Consider the following 15591-nt stretch of genomic DNA (forward strand, 5'->3'; position numbering starts at 1 on the left):
TCACATGTATGCACAATGTAATGATACCTGTATTCCAACACTTGATTTTTCTACTCCCTTGCCTCAACCCTAAATTGATTTTTTAAAGTGTGAACAAAAAGGGCCTGTGCATAAAAATCACTATATGAGATCATTTTAAGAGTTTTCAGTATAATAAATATTTTATTTTTTAAAATGACCTCATTTCTTTCCATTAATATTTTAAATAAATCTTCAGTTATTTCAGTGGGAAAAATCTTTGTCATTGTTATTTTCTGGTGGTATGTTCAATTCCAAGGTGACTGGCCACATCTAACTGCAAATGTGCTCAATTAGGACATCATTTTTTATTTTTTATTTCAATCATATTTTAGTAAACTACTGGTGATTAGTAACTATTTCTGAAAAACTCCTGTCTTGATTTTCCCCTCTCAACAACCCTTATAACCCTACTCCCATTCCCCCATTCTACTTTCTCTTTTCTCTGTTTTCCTTTTTCCAGGCACCTGTCGTCTTCTGCCACATGCCTATCAAACCTAATTGCAGCTTCAGGAGGACTTTGGTGAGGCAATTCCTTGACCATGCTGTCCCTCAGGAATTTAATTCGAATGGGATGTGCATGTGGCCCTGAAGCCATGTCAATGACTGCTACAGCTCCCAGATTCTAAAGGCTGGTCACCTCAGGCCTTAAAGTTGTTTCAAGTCTAGGACAATTTAGTCTCAGGATAGATATGGCAGTAATAATACAATTTGGGTCATTTTGTCAATGGAAATTAACCTCCAGTTCTCCTGCTAATTTTATATAAAAATCTATGACATACAGACTATTTTTAGTCCTCTCAAATTATAGTGCTTTAAAACAATTTTCATGAGTGTTAATTTTTCCTTTTACAACTGAGTAATATATTACCATCATCAAATTGCTAAATGAGTGTGTGTTTTAAACATCTCTTCTTTAATATCATTTTTTTACTTTAAAAAAATTTTTGTAGTTGTAGATGGACAGAATGCCTTTATTTTATTTGTTTATTTTTATGTGGTGCTAAGGATCGAACCCAGTGTCTCACACATGCTTGGCAAGTGCTCTGCCTCTGAACCCACTTCTTTAATACCATTAATTTAAATTTTGGCCCTCTATCTAAATCCTAGAAAAATTAAAAGTGAAGCATGAGAACAGCAAATACACCCAACATAGTGCTCTAGGGTTCATTAAATATGGGTTAAATTTTTTTTCTTACATAAGAAACACAATTTAGCTGCCTTTAAAAATTTTTGTTGTTTTAAAAATATAAAGCTTTTTCTCCAGACTTAAAAAGAGATCTGTGGGGCTGGGGTTGTGGCTCAGTTGTAGAGTGCTTGCCTAGCACGCATTAGGCCCTAGGTTCAATCCTTAGCAGCACATAAAAATAAAATAAAGGTATTGTGTCCACCTAAAACTAAAGATATACATACATATATATTTAAATAAAAAAGAGATCTATCACTTGTATGCAATTGGAAAATAAATCATCCTTAAACTAGAAATGTACTAACTCTCAGTACCACTTGATAGTATTTACTCCCTGTTATGTTTCTTTCCATTTTTAAAGAACATATTTCAAACACATAGAATAAAGAACATCCTGTGTATTTGAGCATCTACAAAATGATACCCAGATTTAAAATGATAACCTTTCACCATATTTATTTCTAGTTTTTGCCCTTGGGTTTGTTTGTATATACACGTGTGCTTATTTTGAAACAAAGATACATAATGAAGATATTATTATGTATCTAGTTTTATATTCTTTTTCTTTGACATTTTAAATGTTTTGTAATATCATGATTTTATTTTATTTTGTTTAACTTTTGTGGTGCTGGGGATTGAACCCAGGTCTTCTTGCATGGTAGGTAGTCATTCTATCACTGATCAATAAGTTTGCAATATTGCTTTGTTGTAACACTAAATTTGTGTGTCAGTGTTTATAGCAGCATAATTCACAATAGCCAAATTATAGAACCAACCCAGATGCCCATCAATGAATGACTAAATTAAGGAAATGTGGTGTAAAAACACAGTGGATCTTTACCCAGCCATAAAGAAGAATGAAATTGTGGCATTTGCTGGTGAATGGGTTGAAGTGGAGAACATCATGATAAATGAACTAAGAAAGACTTAGAAAATCAAAAATCTGAATGTTTTCTTTCTTATGCAGAAGCTAGAGCAAAATGAGGGAAGGGGAAAGGAGGGGATTTGATATCATAATGATGTAGGGAAGATCAGTGGAGTAGAAGAAGGGGATTGAGGGTGGGAGAGGAGGGATGGGAAAAGGGGAAAATGTGGAATGAATTTAACAAAAATATACTATGTGCATGTATAAATGTATATACAGTACATACAATGTGAATTTCACCAATCAAAAATAAATAAGGGGGTGAAAGGAAGATCAGTAGAGTAGCAGAATAGGGCAAGGGAGAAGGGAAGGAAAGAGGGAGCTCCAGGGACTGAAATGGAGTAAATCAAATTCCATGCATGTATGATTTTGTCAAAATAAACCCACCTATTACTTATCACTATAATGCACTAATAAAAGAAAAAAAAATGTGCTATCATACGGACAGGTTTTGTTTTTAACAGGTGATAATTCTATTTTATTTAATTGATTATACATTATTTTCTTGCTCTTTTAATATATTGTATTCTATGATTTAAACTACTGTTTTTCAAAAGATTGTGGTTGCAACTCATTAGTGAGTTACAAAATCAATTTTAGCAGGTTGCAGTTAGAATTTTAAAAAAACTAAAAAGTAGAAAAGATCAGAATATTCCTAAGGTTATTTGGCAAAAAATTGTATATATTGTCATCAATCTCTTTATTTTAGTTGTCTGCATGTAATTTAATTTATTTATTTGGTTTGGTACTGGGATTGAACCCAGAGGCACTCTACCTCTGTGCTACATTCCCAGCCCTTTATATTTTTAATTTGGACACAGGGAGTGCTAAGTTGCCAAGGCTAGCCTTACACTTGTGATTCTCCTGCCTCAGCCTCCTGAGGAGCTGGGAACTTAGGTGTGTGCCACCATGCCCCACTGCATGTAATTTAGAAAAAAATTAAGGGTCAGAGTCATAAGCATTATTAGGCATTTTATCAGTCTACCTACCTCATGTGTTTGTATTTGGTATCCATTTTTATGCTTTTTCGGGATAGATTTATTAGGATTGGATATGAAAAGTGGGATAATAAAATAGTAAAACACACTGTATACCTCTGGGTTTTAGCACTGGAGGGAGTTCTTCCCTACAGGGTGATTGTTTCCATTCAGTTTTACATTAGGGGACTTTGAGCCTGCCTAAGGGTGATGATCCTTTTTTAAGTGGTAAGTTGTTTACTTAACACTGGATTATAACTTTATCAAAAGTTTGTCATTTAGATCATTGGTGTGCATTAGAATTCTGAATTCTTAAGCATAAATCTCAAAAGCATCTTCCCTTGCCCCAGTTCTGGCATCCCACCTCTGCTCCTTATCTGGAAGTATCTCTGCCTCAAAGCGAGGGCAGCTTTCCCTCAGGAGCACAGCTGCAGCAGTGGATTCAGTTAGTTCTCCCAAGTGAAAAAACAAGGCACAAGAAATACTTCAGTGTATTAAGTTCTTTCTAAAACTTAAGGAACAGGCCCTTTAATGAGACATTTTTATTGACAGTAATTTTTTAACATAGTATTAAAATAACAAATCTCTTTCAGCATGTTTTTTTAACAGTATGGTGTTTGTTTTCCTCTTTGTGGCTATGACTTTTAAAGCAGTCATCATGTTTTAAGAAGAGGGACATAGAACTTCAGAACCAAATGATTGAATGTGGCAAATGGATAACAAGAAGCTATGAGAAAATTGGGCATAATAATAGGTCTGTTTGGGGGAGATGCGTAAGATGGAGAGTCTACTGCCCTACTCCTTGAAGCTGTTCATTCTCTCATCTTTCACTTTCCTGAGAACTATTCTGGGTCATTACTCTGCCCAGGTGCAGGGCATGCCAAGATGACTATGCCTGAGTGTTCTCAAGGTTCTTGTAGCCTTGTGAGGGAGTCCCATGAACAATAATTGAATAGCAAGTCTGCAAAGCATAAACAAGCCTGGACTGTCAAGTCCGGATTCTGTTTAAATCTTAACTAATGTGACTAGTAATTACTGAACTTTTCTAATCCTTGCTAATTTTTCTCATTTGTGAAGAGTTATCACTAATTGCTTCATGGTTTGTTTGTTTTTTTTTTTTTTTTTTTTTTTTGAGAAAACAGTAGATGCCTGGCATTATAGTATGTTACAATTATTGTCTATGTCATTGTTATTATCACTTTTATTACTGAATTGTGTTAAGTGCCAAACTAGAGGTTTATAATAAGTGTCATCAAAGCCCATGAAAAAGGCAACTACTGTCTTTAGTTTCTGTGTGCTGCACTGTTGGAATTCTCTGCCTCCATTGCCCATGTGTGTGCAAGCTTCTTTATCTGTTTCTTGGATGCCTTTTATCTGTTTATAGAAGTGATGAATTCCTTTATGTTGGTTACTCATCCTTCCTTAGTCCCATAGGCATAGGAATTCTCATGATTCCTTTATTTTCTTCCTTTCCCTCCTTTCCCTTTGTATCTCTTCCCTCCCTCTCCATTCCCTATTTTCCCTTTTCTCTTCTCTTCCCCTTCAAAAACTCATCCATCAATTCCTACCGTTTAGCCATCACTTCTATGAAGATGCTTCCCAAATCTATATCCATAGCATTTCCAGCTGCCTGCTGGGCATCTCCATCTGGAAGTCCTTCTTGCATTCAGAGTTACCATGTCCAAAACTGAACTCATTAATTCCCCATTAGCTTCTCTTCTTTCTCTAGTAACTTCAGCATCATCACCTCCAGCAAACAAGTTTGAATCTTAAATTCAGCCCTTGCCTTTCCTTTGCAATTCCCTCCCTTGCCAATTCTTCCTTCATACAGTCAGTTGGCCAGAATAGCCTATTCCATCTCCATGCTGCTGCCATCATTCAGCTTTTCTTCTCCATCCCTGTTTGCCACTACTCTAATTTAAGCCCTCATTACCTCCCACCTGGGCTACTGGACCCACTAATCTTCTCTCCTTTCCTCTGCAAACAACACACTACCGCCAGAGTTAACAGTATTAGGCCCAGAATAACAGGTTTAGTATTTAGCTTTAATCACATCAGCCTTGGTGACAAACCATCCATGCCTCCAAATTGCCTGCAGACCCAGTTCCAGTCCTTTGTTCTTCAGACTATCTGTTTTCCTCTGCTTATTCACCTGCACATGTTGTCTGAATGCATAGCTCCACAGCTCCTGAACCTTCTCGCTATTCACTTCCTTGTCACTGCTTATCCTGCTTCTTAATCCTGAAAACTCCTTTTTTTCATTCCAGTATCCCTAGCACCATTCCATCTTCTATTCTCTACTCAAGGAAACTTGACCATCTTTCAGGCTCTACCATAAGGACCACCTGTAGTAATAAGGAATTCTCTTTCTTCTTGTGTGCACTGATACCTGTTTGTTACTCTACTTTTTAAAAAATCTGTGCCTTATAGCATTCAACACATAGTCAAATATATTATGAATTTACTATTACAGGTGTTTTCTTACAACTCTTATTTCATTGTATACCCCTCACACTTTGTACATTTGTGTTTAAATGAAATTTGAGAGAGTGTATGGAAAAGTGCCATATAAATGATTTGAGGACTTGAGATACTTACAGGATTGAGTTAAGGAAGAAAAATGGTTCCTGGTTGTGGAAAGATATAATGAGGCATGAGCACCACAGTCATGCATGGAAAGTATAATGTGAGGAGGGAACAGAGCTGACTTGCCTGAAGTTTCACCTACTTAATCTTGCTTTTTTTTTTTTTTTTTTTTTTTTTTGGTGGTGCTGGGGATTGAACCAGTGCCTTGTGCATGCTAGGCAAGCACTCTACCAACTGAGCTATATCCCCAGCCCTTTCACCTACTTAATCTTTATGACCATGAAATTGTCTAGCTATTAGTATACTAGTAGTATGAGTGTTACTGTTCATTTGTTATAGATCTGGAGTAGAATTTTGAAGAAGTGAAGTTTTTTCCCCTCAATATTCAGGTTAAAGACTTTCAGAATATTATTATTTAAAATTACTGATATATCTACATTATCTAAATTCTAGAACTGTGTAGCACACAATGTCTATTTAAATTGAATCAAAATATTATTTTGGGTTTATATCCAAATTTCTACCAAGTTGACCCTGTGTTTCTCATTGAGTACTACAAAAGCCTTCTCTCTGGATTCTCACACCCACTTGATTTCCGCCTCTCTTCTCCAGCCTAGTTGTTTCCCAAACTGAGGAGAGAGCATTTGGGAAGGGGTGATTTTTTTTTTTTTTTTTAAATATCTGCTTATGTTTAATAAAATGCTGTTGTGCCTTTGTATTGCACTTGGATGAAGAACAAACCTTTTACCACATCCTGTTCAACCTTCTTGATCCAATCCCTGTCTGTCTCTAGCCTCATTTCATACAGTGCTCTCAGCCTGGGATATGCCCATTCATGTGCTGTAAAGATACTCCTCTTACCTGTCTCTTCTCGTGCCCTCTTTTTTTGGAAGATTTTTAAAAATTTGTTCTGGTTATACATGATAGTAGAATGCATTTTGATACATCATACATAAGTGGAGTATAACTTCTCATTCTTCTGGTTGTACACAATGTAGAATCACACCTCTTTTGTAGTCATATATGCACACAGTGTCCAATTCATTGTCATTCTACTATCATTTGTGCCCCCATCCCTTTCCCCTCTCTATACTTCCCTCCACTCAATACAAAGTACCTCTTCTCTTCCCTAGACAGCCCCACTTATTGTGAATTAGCATCTGCATATCAGAGAAAGCTTTCGGCGTTTGGTTCTTTGGAATTGGCTTATTTTGCTTAGCATGATATTCTCCAGCTCCATCCATTTACTGGTGAATGCCATCATTTCATTCTTCTTTGAACCTGAATAATATTCCTTTGTGTGTATTTACCACATTTTTTTTATTCATTCATCCATTGAAAGGCACCTAAGTTGGTTCCATAGTTAGCTATTGTGAACTGAGCTGCTATAAACATTGATGTGGTTGCATCACTGTAGTATCTTGATTTAAGTCCTTTGGATATAAACCTAGGAGTGGGATAGCTAGGTCAAATGGTGGTTCCATTCCAAGTTTTTTGAGGAATCTCCATGTTGCTTTCCATAGTAGTTGCACCAATTTGCAGTCCTATCAGCAATGTATGAATGTACTTTTTCCCCCACATCCTTACCAACATTTATTATTGCTTGTATCCTTGATAATTGCCATTCTGACTGGAGTGAAATGGAATCTCAGTGTAATTTTAATTTTCATTTCTCAAATTGCTAGAGATGTTGAACATTTTTTCCATACATTTGTTGATCAATTGTATTTCTTCTTCTATAAAGTGTCTGTTCAGTTCCTTAGCCCATTTACTGCTGAGATTTTTTTTTTTGGGGGGGGGGCTAAGTTTTTTGAGTTCTTTATATATCCTGGAATTAACACTGTATCTGAAGTGCACCCACCCCCTCTTTTACATCTATTCTTCCATTGGCTATCAGCTCAGTTATCACTTTCTCCAGGAAGTTTGTGACTTCCCTGATGAAATTAGTTCTGTTATAAACTCTCATGGTGCTATCTCCTTTTTTCTTTTGTAGCATTTACTATCATTGTAGTTTTATACATTTATAATTCTTCCATTATTTATTATCAATGTTTTCCACTAATTGTACCCACAAGCTTCATGTCTGGTTTTGTTTGCCATTGCATCTGTGCCTACCATAGTATTTGGTCTGTGAAAGGTGTTCAGTTTATATTACATGAGTGAATGAATGAATGAATGATGAAGGTTCTGTTTATATCAACTAAAAAGAAAACAATTCTGCAGAACTTTAGTGATAAAGATTAAAAGATACTAGCCAGGTATGGTGGTGCACACTTGTAATCCCAACTGAGGCAGGAAGATCACACGTTGGAATCAAGGTTCTGTAACTTAGTAGGACCCTATCTGAAAATTTAAAAAAAAAAGAAGAAAGGGATGGGGAGATCAGACTGAGGATGTGGCTTGGTGGTTGTGTGCCCTGGGTTCAATCCCTAGTACTGTACCAAAAAAAAAAAAAAAAAGAAAATTATAAAATACTGAATATTGCTTTGTGACACTTTGATGACAATAAAAGATTCAATTTTATACCCATTATACATATCATGAAGTATCGGATAATTTAGTAAAGTGAGATCATAGAGTAAGGAAAACTCCCACATTCCCACATGTCAAATAGTGCAGACTTCTGTCAAATGTATCAGAGGATGTGCAGCTTCTTAAACATCTATAGCAGCCGAGGCTGCACTGGTTTTGCATTTCTTCATGTGCAGCAAAATTGACCTGCTCTAGTTTCTATCCATTAGTGTTGGACTCTAAAGTAGTATTTACCAGGTCTGTCTCCTGTCTGTATGGAAACCTTTCAAATGGGTAGACCACTTGGGTGCTCCTCTAGCATTATTTCTCCCAATTCCTCCCTTCACCGATTATGTTCTTGCCATGTTGATTCTGGAAACAGCTGTATTCTTCTCTCTCCTCCAAACCTTCACACATCATTTTTCTCTGCACTTTTTCTCACATCCATCTCAAACCTATTCCCCAGCTACTTCTTCCTCATTCTTTAAATCTCTTGTAGGCCTCTTTGACCCCCCAGTGTGTTACATTAGCTGCTGCTTCTCAGTGCTCCCATAGCTCTGTTCATACCTAAAACCAATTCATGTTGCATTTACTTGTGATGTTTTTCATTCGAAGTACTATCTACAAGAAGGGGGACCACATCTCACCATTGTTTATAAGTATGTCTTCTACTGCCTGTTTAGTACCATGCATAACATGCAATTGGCATTCAGTACATTTTTGATTGAATAAATTTTAAAACAACTTGACCATTCTCTAAGCTAGCATTCATTGCATGTGGCAGTACAGGTTGAATATTATTTATCCAAAATGCTTGACCACAAGTTTCCAATTTGGGTTTTGTGTGTTTATTTTATTTTGAAATATTTGCATAGGCCTTAAACTGATTGAGCATCCTTAATCTAAAAATCTGAAACTGAAATACTCCAAAGTCTGAAACTTTTGCAACCTGTATGTGATTTTACCATCTTCTGGATATGCTCCTGCTTGTCAGTATATCTCTTTAAAGAGAGACACTGAGGGGTTGGGGCTGTAGCTCAGTGGTAGAGTGTTTGCCTAGCACATGTGAGGTACTGGGTTCAATCCTCTGCGCCACATGAAAGTAAGTGAATAAAATAAAGGCATTATGTCCATCTATAACTAAAAGAGAGAGAGAGAGAGAGAGAGAGAGAGAGAGAGACACTGAGAATAGATCAGTATTCCAGGTGAAATATGACCTGGATTATATGAAGCATATTATCTCATTAAATTTAGAATGCCAGGAATTTTTTTATGTGCTTAGAAACAAAATTTCTTACTCTCTTTTGGATCAGAGCTAATTTTTGAGTCGTGAGCATCATCAGTTTATCTCAGTACTGTTCTTGAAGGGTGTTATTGAAGTGAATGTAAAGAAGTGGCATTTTGGAAACAGTTATTTGATTTACTTAAGATGGTATCTCTTAAGCTGGTTTCTCTTCCTGATCTTTTCAGTACATTGATAATGATGCTTGCAGGGGATTAGGATAACTTTTATCATTTGGGAAGGGAGAAAAGTAAACAATATTTGTAGGAGATTCTATATCCTGAAGAGTGGGGAAGACAGGAGAAAGGGAGGAAAAGGAAAAGTAGGAACTGAGAAAAAGTAGATTACAAAAAAGTGTCAAAGAGAATGTAATTTACTGATAACTTGCTCTTCTACCACATGCTTCACAGCGTTATAGGCTTCACTGTTGTCTGTTCCACACCATGACTATGGAAAGTAGACATTGTTACTCTCTTTTTATAAAGAGTTGACAGCCTTTAAGTCATACCACTGGTGAATGATAAAAGAATTTTCAGACATAAGCCTATCTGGTCCTAAAGCCTACTGTTCTAATTAGATTTAGCAAATAGTTTTGTCCCTGAACTGAAGCAGATGCAGAGTCACTATTAGCATAATGATTAAGAATATCGGTAGACCCTAAAACCTATTTGCTTGGTTCAGAGCCTGACTCTGTCAAGGCTCTAGCACTTACCAGCTATAGTACCTAGGACAAGTCACTTAACATCTCCATGTACTTCATTCTCCTCATTTGTAAAATCAGGATAATTGGGGTATTTTTCTGTTTGAGTTGTGAATTAATTTAGTTAATATATGTAGAGCATGTAGAACAGTTTCTAATATGTTAAAAAAAATAAAACATTAGATAAGTATTTACTGAAGCTATTATTATTAATCCCCTGCGAAAGGTCCCATCTCTGAGAAGTTTGGGGAAAATGTTGTCAAAACTGTTGCTAGATTTGGTTCATTGGTGTGAGTTGATTAGATTCATCTTCAAGTTCACCTGCTAGGGTTCTTATTGTGTCATCATGTCCTTCATCCCTGACCAGGCCCAACCCTAACACACACCCACACCTATACCCACCCACACACAAAGCTTTACCTACCTCTTTTGCCTTTTTAGAATTGAAGACCTATTCAGACCTTCTCTTTAATATTATAATAAAAGAAAGGAAGAATAAAGATTCACTGTAGCTAATACATAAATAAGGATCTGGTAGCCTCAGTTAAAATTTGCAATTCAAAGCAAAAGATTTAGAAAAAGGTCCCATTTTACATTTTCTTGTTCTAAGACAGGTTGCTTCCCAGCCTTCCTACAATTCAGATCCATAAGATTTAAGCAGATTGTTACATGATAATAAAGATTTTGGGACTTTTCTGATATTTTGCTTCTGTTGCAGTGTCATTTGGTTACTTTAACTTTATTTTCCTAGGAAATGAGAACTTCTTTTTTAAAATCACTAACCTTTCTAACTTACCAAAGATCATTTTCTTGTATAAGGGGAAAATATACCAGTAAAATAGGTAATGTTGTTCTTTTGCAAAGAACCTGAAGGCTTATCTTATTTTGAAACTAATGAAGAGTAAAAAGGGGACCTTTTACAAATTTCTGTTTAGAAACTTGAGAGGCAAAGATTTTTAAGTAATGGATTAACTCTTGGTTAGTTAACTTAATTAACTTAAATTCATTCTTTGTTCCAAACTCACTGTCTTAATTCAATGAATAATACTAATTTTTTGTATTGCTTTTTTACCACATTCAAGAACTAGTATATTATTTATTTATGCTATAGCATTATCTATTTGATTAGTGCTCACAAAATGCATTACTCTATTAATTTATCTTAACATTTTGCCCATTTTTCTTTCTTTTATTTTTTAAATGATGCCATTTAGTCCTTTTGACAACCATTTGCAACTTTAAATTTTGCAATTTTAAAAGAAAATGTGTTCCTAGAAAGTATTGTTAACCCCAGTTATAGCAGAAATCATAAAAGTTCAATCCTCATAACAGAAGAAATAGGACATTCTAAATTAAAGCCTTATTATTACCTAGAATGATAATGCTTTCCATTAATAGGCAATGGCAAGATTTTTGCTGAAGGCACTCATTTCTGTTTACTTACATGCATTTTTAAGTCATTTGGATTTGTTTTAATCCTTTCATTTTCTGAACTTCTTTCCTACCATGAAGACGAAATCATTTTTTACCATTCTCCCTTATTACTCCTTATCACCAAATAGTATCACTTCATCCAAGTCATTTAGTTTCTATTACAATTGCCATTGACTACCAAAAAAGCACTTTAAAACTATGGTTTCCTCTTGTTATCAGAGCAAAAGATTAAGATTGTAAGGGGCTGGGAGTTTGGCTTAGTGGTAGAGCACTTCCTAGCATGCATACTAGACCTGGATTCACCACCACCTCCAAAAATGACAACAACAACAAGAAAAAAGAAAAGAAAATAGACAGTAGAAAAATCCAGAAAGATGAGAGAGCCAGATCATCAAACCTTACAACTGAAGTATCACTTTTTAAAGCCAGACAGGGGTTTCTCTAGTTATCTCCTGTGTTCATTGCTTTCTCACACTAACTCCTCCCATCCCTTTCTTTTCAATAAATTCCATTCACCAGTTTTAAAACTGAGGCATATGGACCAGATGTGATGGTGCACATCTGTAATCCCAGTGGCTTGGGAGGCTGAGGCAGGAGGATTGAGAGTTCAAAGCCAGCCTCAGCAATAGCAAGGTGTTAAGTAACTCAGGGAGACTCTGTCTCTAAGTAAAATACAAAATAGGGCTCAGAGGTGAAGTACCCTGGGTTCAATCCCTGGTATCAAAAAAAAAAAAAAAATTAGGCATACTCATAGCAATTTTCTAACACAATCTGACTGAACGTGTGAGGGCATATTAATCCTCTTTTTCCTTTACTTGTTGGCAGGGGACTTGTACATGAGAGCCGCCATAACCTCCAGTTGAGGGGCTTGGTGGTGCTGCTTATTTCGAAAGCAGCTGGGCCTAGCAGAGTGAATGCTTCACAGAACTATGACACGGTCAGTGGCATCTACTCATGGTAAGAAGAAATAAGTCTTCCAACATTGTTCTCTAGATTGTGTTTTCTTTTACTGAATAGTGGTCAGTGAAATCACTGTTTAGCCCTTTGTCATTCCCTGATTCAAAGACAGATTAAAATAATATTGTAGGTTTTTAAAAATGGATTTTTGCTGTTCCTAATGAGTCTGATAGTCTTGGCCAGATCCATGTATAACTCTCATAAATTTCCCCACACATTTGTATCCAGTGCTTTCGTTTCTACCTTGGACATTTAAAATGTTCTACTCATCACTCCCCTCTCCCCATTATGGACTACTGCATCTCTGTAGAGACATCTGTGTCACCTATTTCAAGATTTATGATTTTAAAACCTACCCAAAATGATACCTAGTTGTATAAAGATTGATGCTACTCCCATTTTAGGAGAGATAGTCTACGTTAGTGCTGTCCTTTCTATTTGCTTTTGCTTTTTTTTTTTTTGAAAAGAGGTTTTTACTAGATACTAGAATAAGAAATTTTTATATCTTATACATTTAGATTAAAAAGTAAATTTATACATTTAGATTAAAAAGTAAATGTATAAGTATCACTCATTTTCTTATAAAATAAATTTAAAAATTTTAATTTTGTTTTAAAAAAATCACTGCATATATTTTTAGTAATAGTATTTCAGCAATAATTTGATTTAATTCTAACAGTATGCTTGGCACTGGGTTAATAGTCTGTGTAGAAGTAACAATCTGTCAGCGAACTTTGGCATATTAAGTTAAAACCACCCTAAAAACATGATGACAAGGAAGTTTTTCTCACAAAAAGAAGTATTTCTAGAAGCTTTGGCTTATGGTTAATTGACCTTGTTTATTTATTGTAAAATCAATACATATGGTGTATTCTATGATTCTTTTTTATTTCCAGCAGTCTTATCCATAAATATATTCTTCTACACTATTTAGAGATGACTTGCTTGCCATCTATGAAGTCCAGTGACCCTTCCTCATTAACAAGCAAGCAAAAAAAATTACTAGAGAGGCTAAAAATGACAACTCCTTTGGCCAGTATCATTTTACACATCTGTCACCATTTGTCTATAAAGTATAATCCCTAGAAAGGGTATCTGTAGATCACTTTCAGTTCTTACTCATTTGGAAATAATATATGTTTTATGCTTTTAGGTTACTAATTATTTTTATGACAGTTATCCCATTTGATCCTTATAATATTTCATAGCTAAGAGTTGTTATACTCATTTTCCTCTTAAAAAAACAGATTAAAAAACCTTGAGACTTTTTTAGGTGATATAGCTAGCAAATGGGGAAAGTGAGATTCTAATTGTGGATCTCTTCATTCTGAATCTCTTGTGTTTTTCCACCTTTCTGTTCTCTTTCAAATAATTAATTTTACTTCTATAAGTTACTAATACTAGTTATCAAATTGACATGCCAAAAATGATCTTAGTATAAGAATGTCTTAAAAGCTGGATTTGGTGGTGCTTGTTTGTAATCCCAGCTACCTGGGAGGCTGAGGCAGGAGGATCACAAGTTCAAGGCCTACCTGGGCAACTTAGACCCTAACTCATAATAAAAATAAAAAAGACTGGGATCGTAGCTCAGTGGAGAGCAATTTTCATGTGCAAGGTCCAGGATTTGGTCCCTACCACCCCACTCCCGCCCCTCACCCAACACACAAAATGTCAAAATGTCTTAGCAAAACTTACAAATTGAAGGCAACTTGGGAAGCCTTTAATTCATGTACATTCTTTCCTGAGACCTACTGGAATCAAAGCTCAAAATTTTAGCCTTTAAATCTTATAGAAACTCTTGGTTAAGATTTGTTGAGATTATAGGAGAAAATACGTAAAGATCTAGAACGAATGCTAATAGCCCTTTGGTCCCTGGAAAGCAAACCCATATCACCTAATATTCCTTATATTTGCTTATCATCTTCTATCTGCTTGTATATTTGAGTAACTACATATATATAATGAGTAGCAGCAATTATCTTTGATAACCTTTGGAAAGTACTGCTCAATACAGTATTTATTTGTTGTATAAGTGAATCATCCTCATTTTTTAGAAGAGATAACCATTACTCAAGTTAAGACTTGTTGAAAATCTTCAAGGTAGAAAGTGGTAGAGTTGGATTAAAGTCCTGTTTTTATTCTAAAGTGTATAGCCATTCTACCCTTGAGGGGTTGTTATCTATATGTACATGGTACACTGTGATTTTACCTCATGGTTCTGATTTCTTATCCAACCTCTAAGAAACAATTACATTGCTTCTGATCTTTCCCATAACATAAACTGGTAGATAATTATTGTAATTTGAGCAATCCGAGTAAAAGAACTTTGTGAAAAAGAAGGTATACATTCTGAACATAAAAATTTTCCAAATGACATTAAGTAGATTTTATACTCAAATGTATAGAATCCATAAATACATTTAGGGAATAATTCTGTGTATAGTTCCAGGCTATTTTCTACAATCAAACTTAATCTAGTAAGCCATTGGTGTGTTTGGTTGTTTTACATACTTGTTAATGTGAAAAAGTAATTTGGTATAGTACTTTGAGAAACCATTAATTTGTTTCTCTACCCCTGAAGTCATTTGTTTGGTTCCTACTTCCTTAATTATTCAAGTGTAACTTTTGCTGGAGGCTTGTATCTATAATGCCACAGTGAATTATTTAACATTTGAGAGAAGTACTGATTTGAGAGCTTTTTAATTTGCTTCCAAACTACTGGGATTTACGTTATTGGCATTTTTCTCTCATAAACTTGACTTTGATGTTAGCTAATGGGACCTTAGTAAATTACCTAAGGGGCCAAAAGTAAGTTAAGTGATTGCTTTTGTTTGGCCCAAGAATACAACTGGTGCTGTGGATTTGTTTGGTCACATAGTGGCCAAGAGGGGTGAAAGTTAGGCTAAACTGTAATAACTACATTTTAAAAAACAGGCACGATAACCACATTTATAAAAAGATACTATAAACACCCACCATAGCCTTTTACCAAGAAGACCTTGAGTTTAGGGT

The 15591-nt window shown here is 35.4% G+C and overlaps 1 protein-coding gene across 4 annotated transcripts in view; it reads left to right on the top strand.

Moving 5' to 3' along the window:
* Positions 1-15591, top strand: part of PDSS2 (decaprenyl diphosphate synthase subunit 2) — a 297007-nt gene that overhangs the window by 113274 nt on the left and 168142 nt on the right. For 2 of the 4 annotated variants that reach the window (XM_079149045.1, XM_079149044.1), the window contains exons 2-3: positions 482-541; positions 12448-12579. The exons of 1 other annotated variant lie outside the window; for it this stretch is intronic. In XM_079149045.1, coding sequence (XP_079005171.1) covers positions 482-541; positions 12448-12579 — 192 coding nt within the window. The remainder of the gene's footprint in view (positions 1-481; positions 542-12447; positions 12580-15591) is intronic. One more of the 4 variants, XM_079149046.1, reaches the window with a different exon arrangement.

This window comes from Sciurus vulgaris (assembly GCF_902686455.1).
Source record: "Sciurus vulgaris genome assembly, chromosome: 7".
NCBI classification, from domain to species: Eukaryota; Metazoa; Chordata; class Mammalia; order Rodentia; family Sciuridae; genus Sciurus; species Sciurus vulgaris.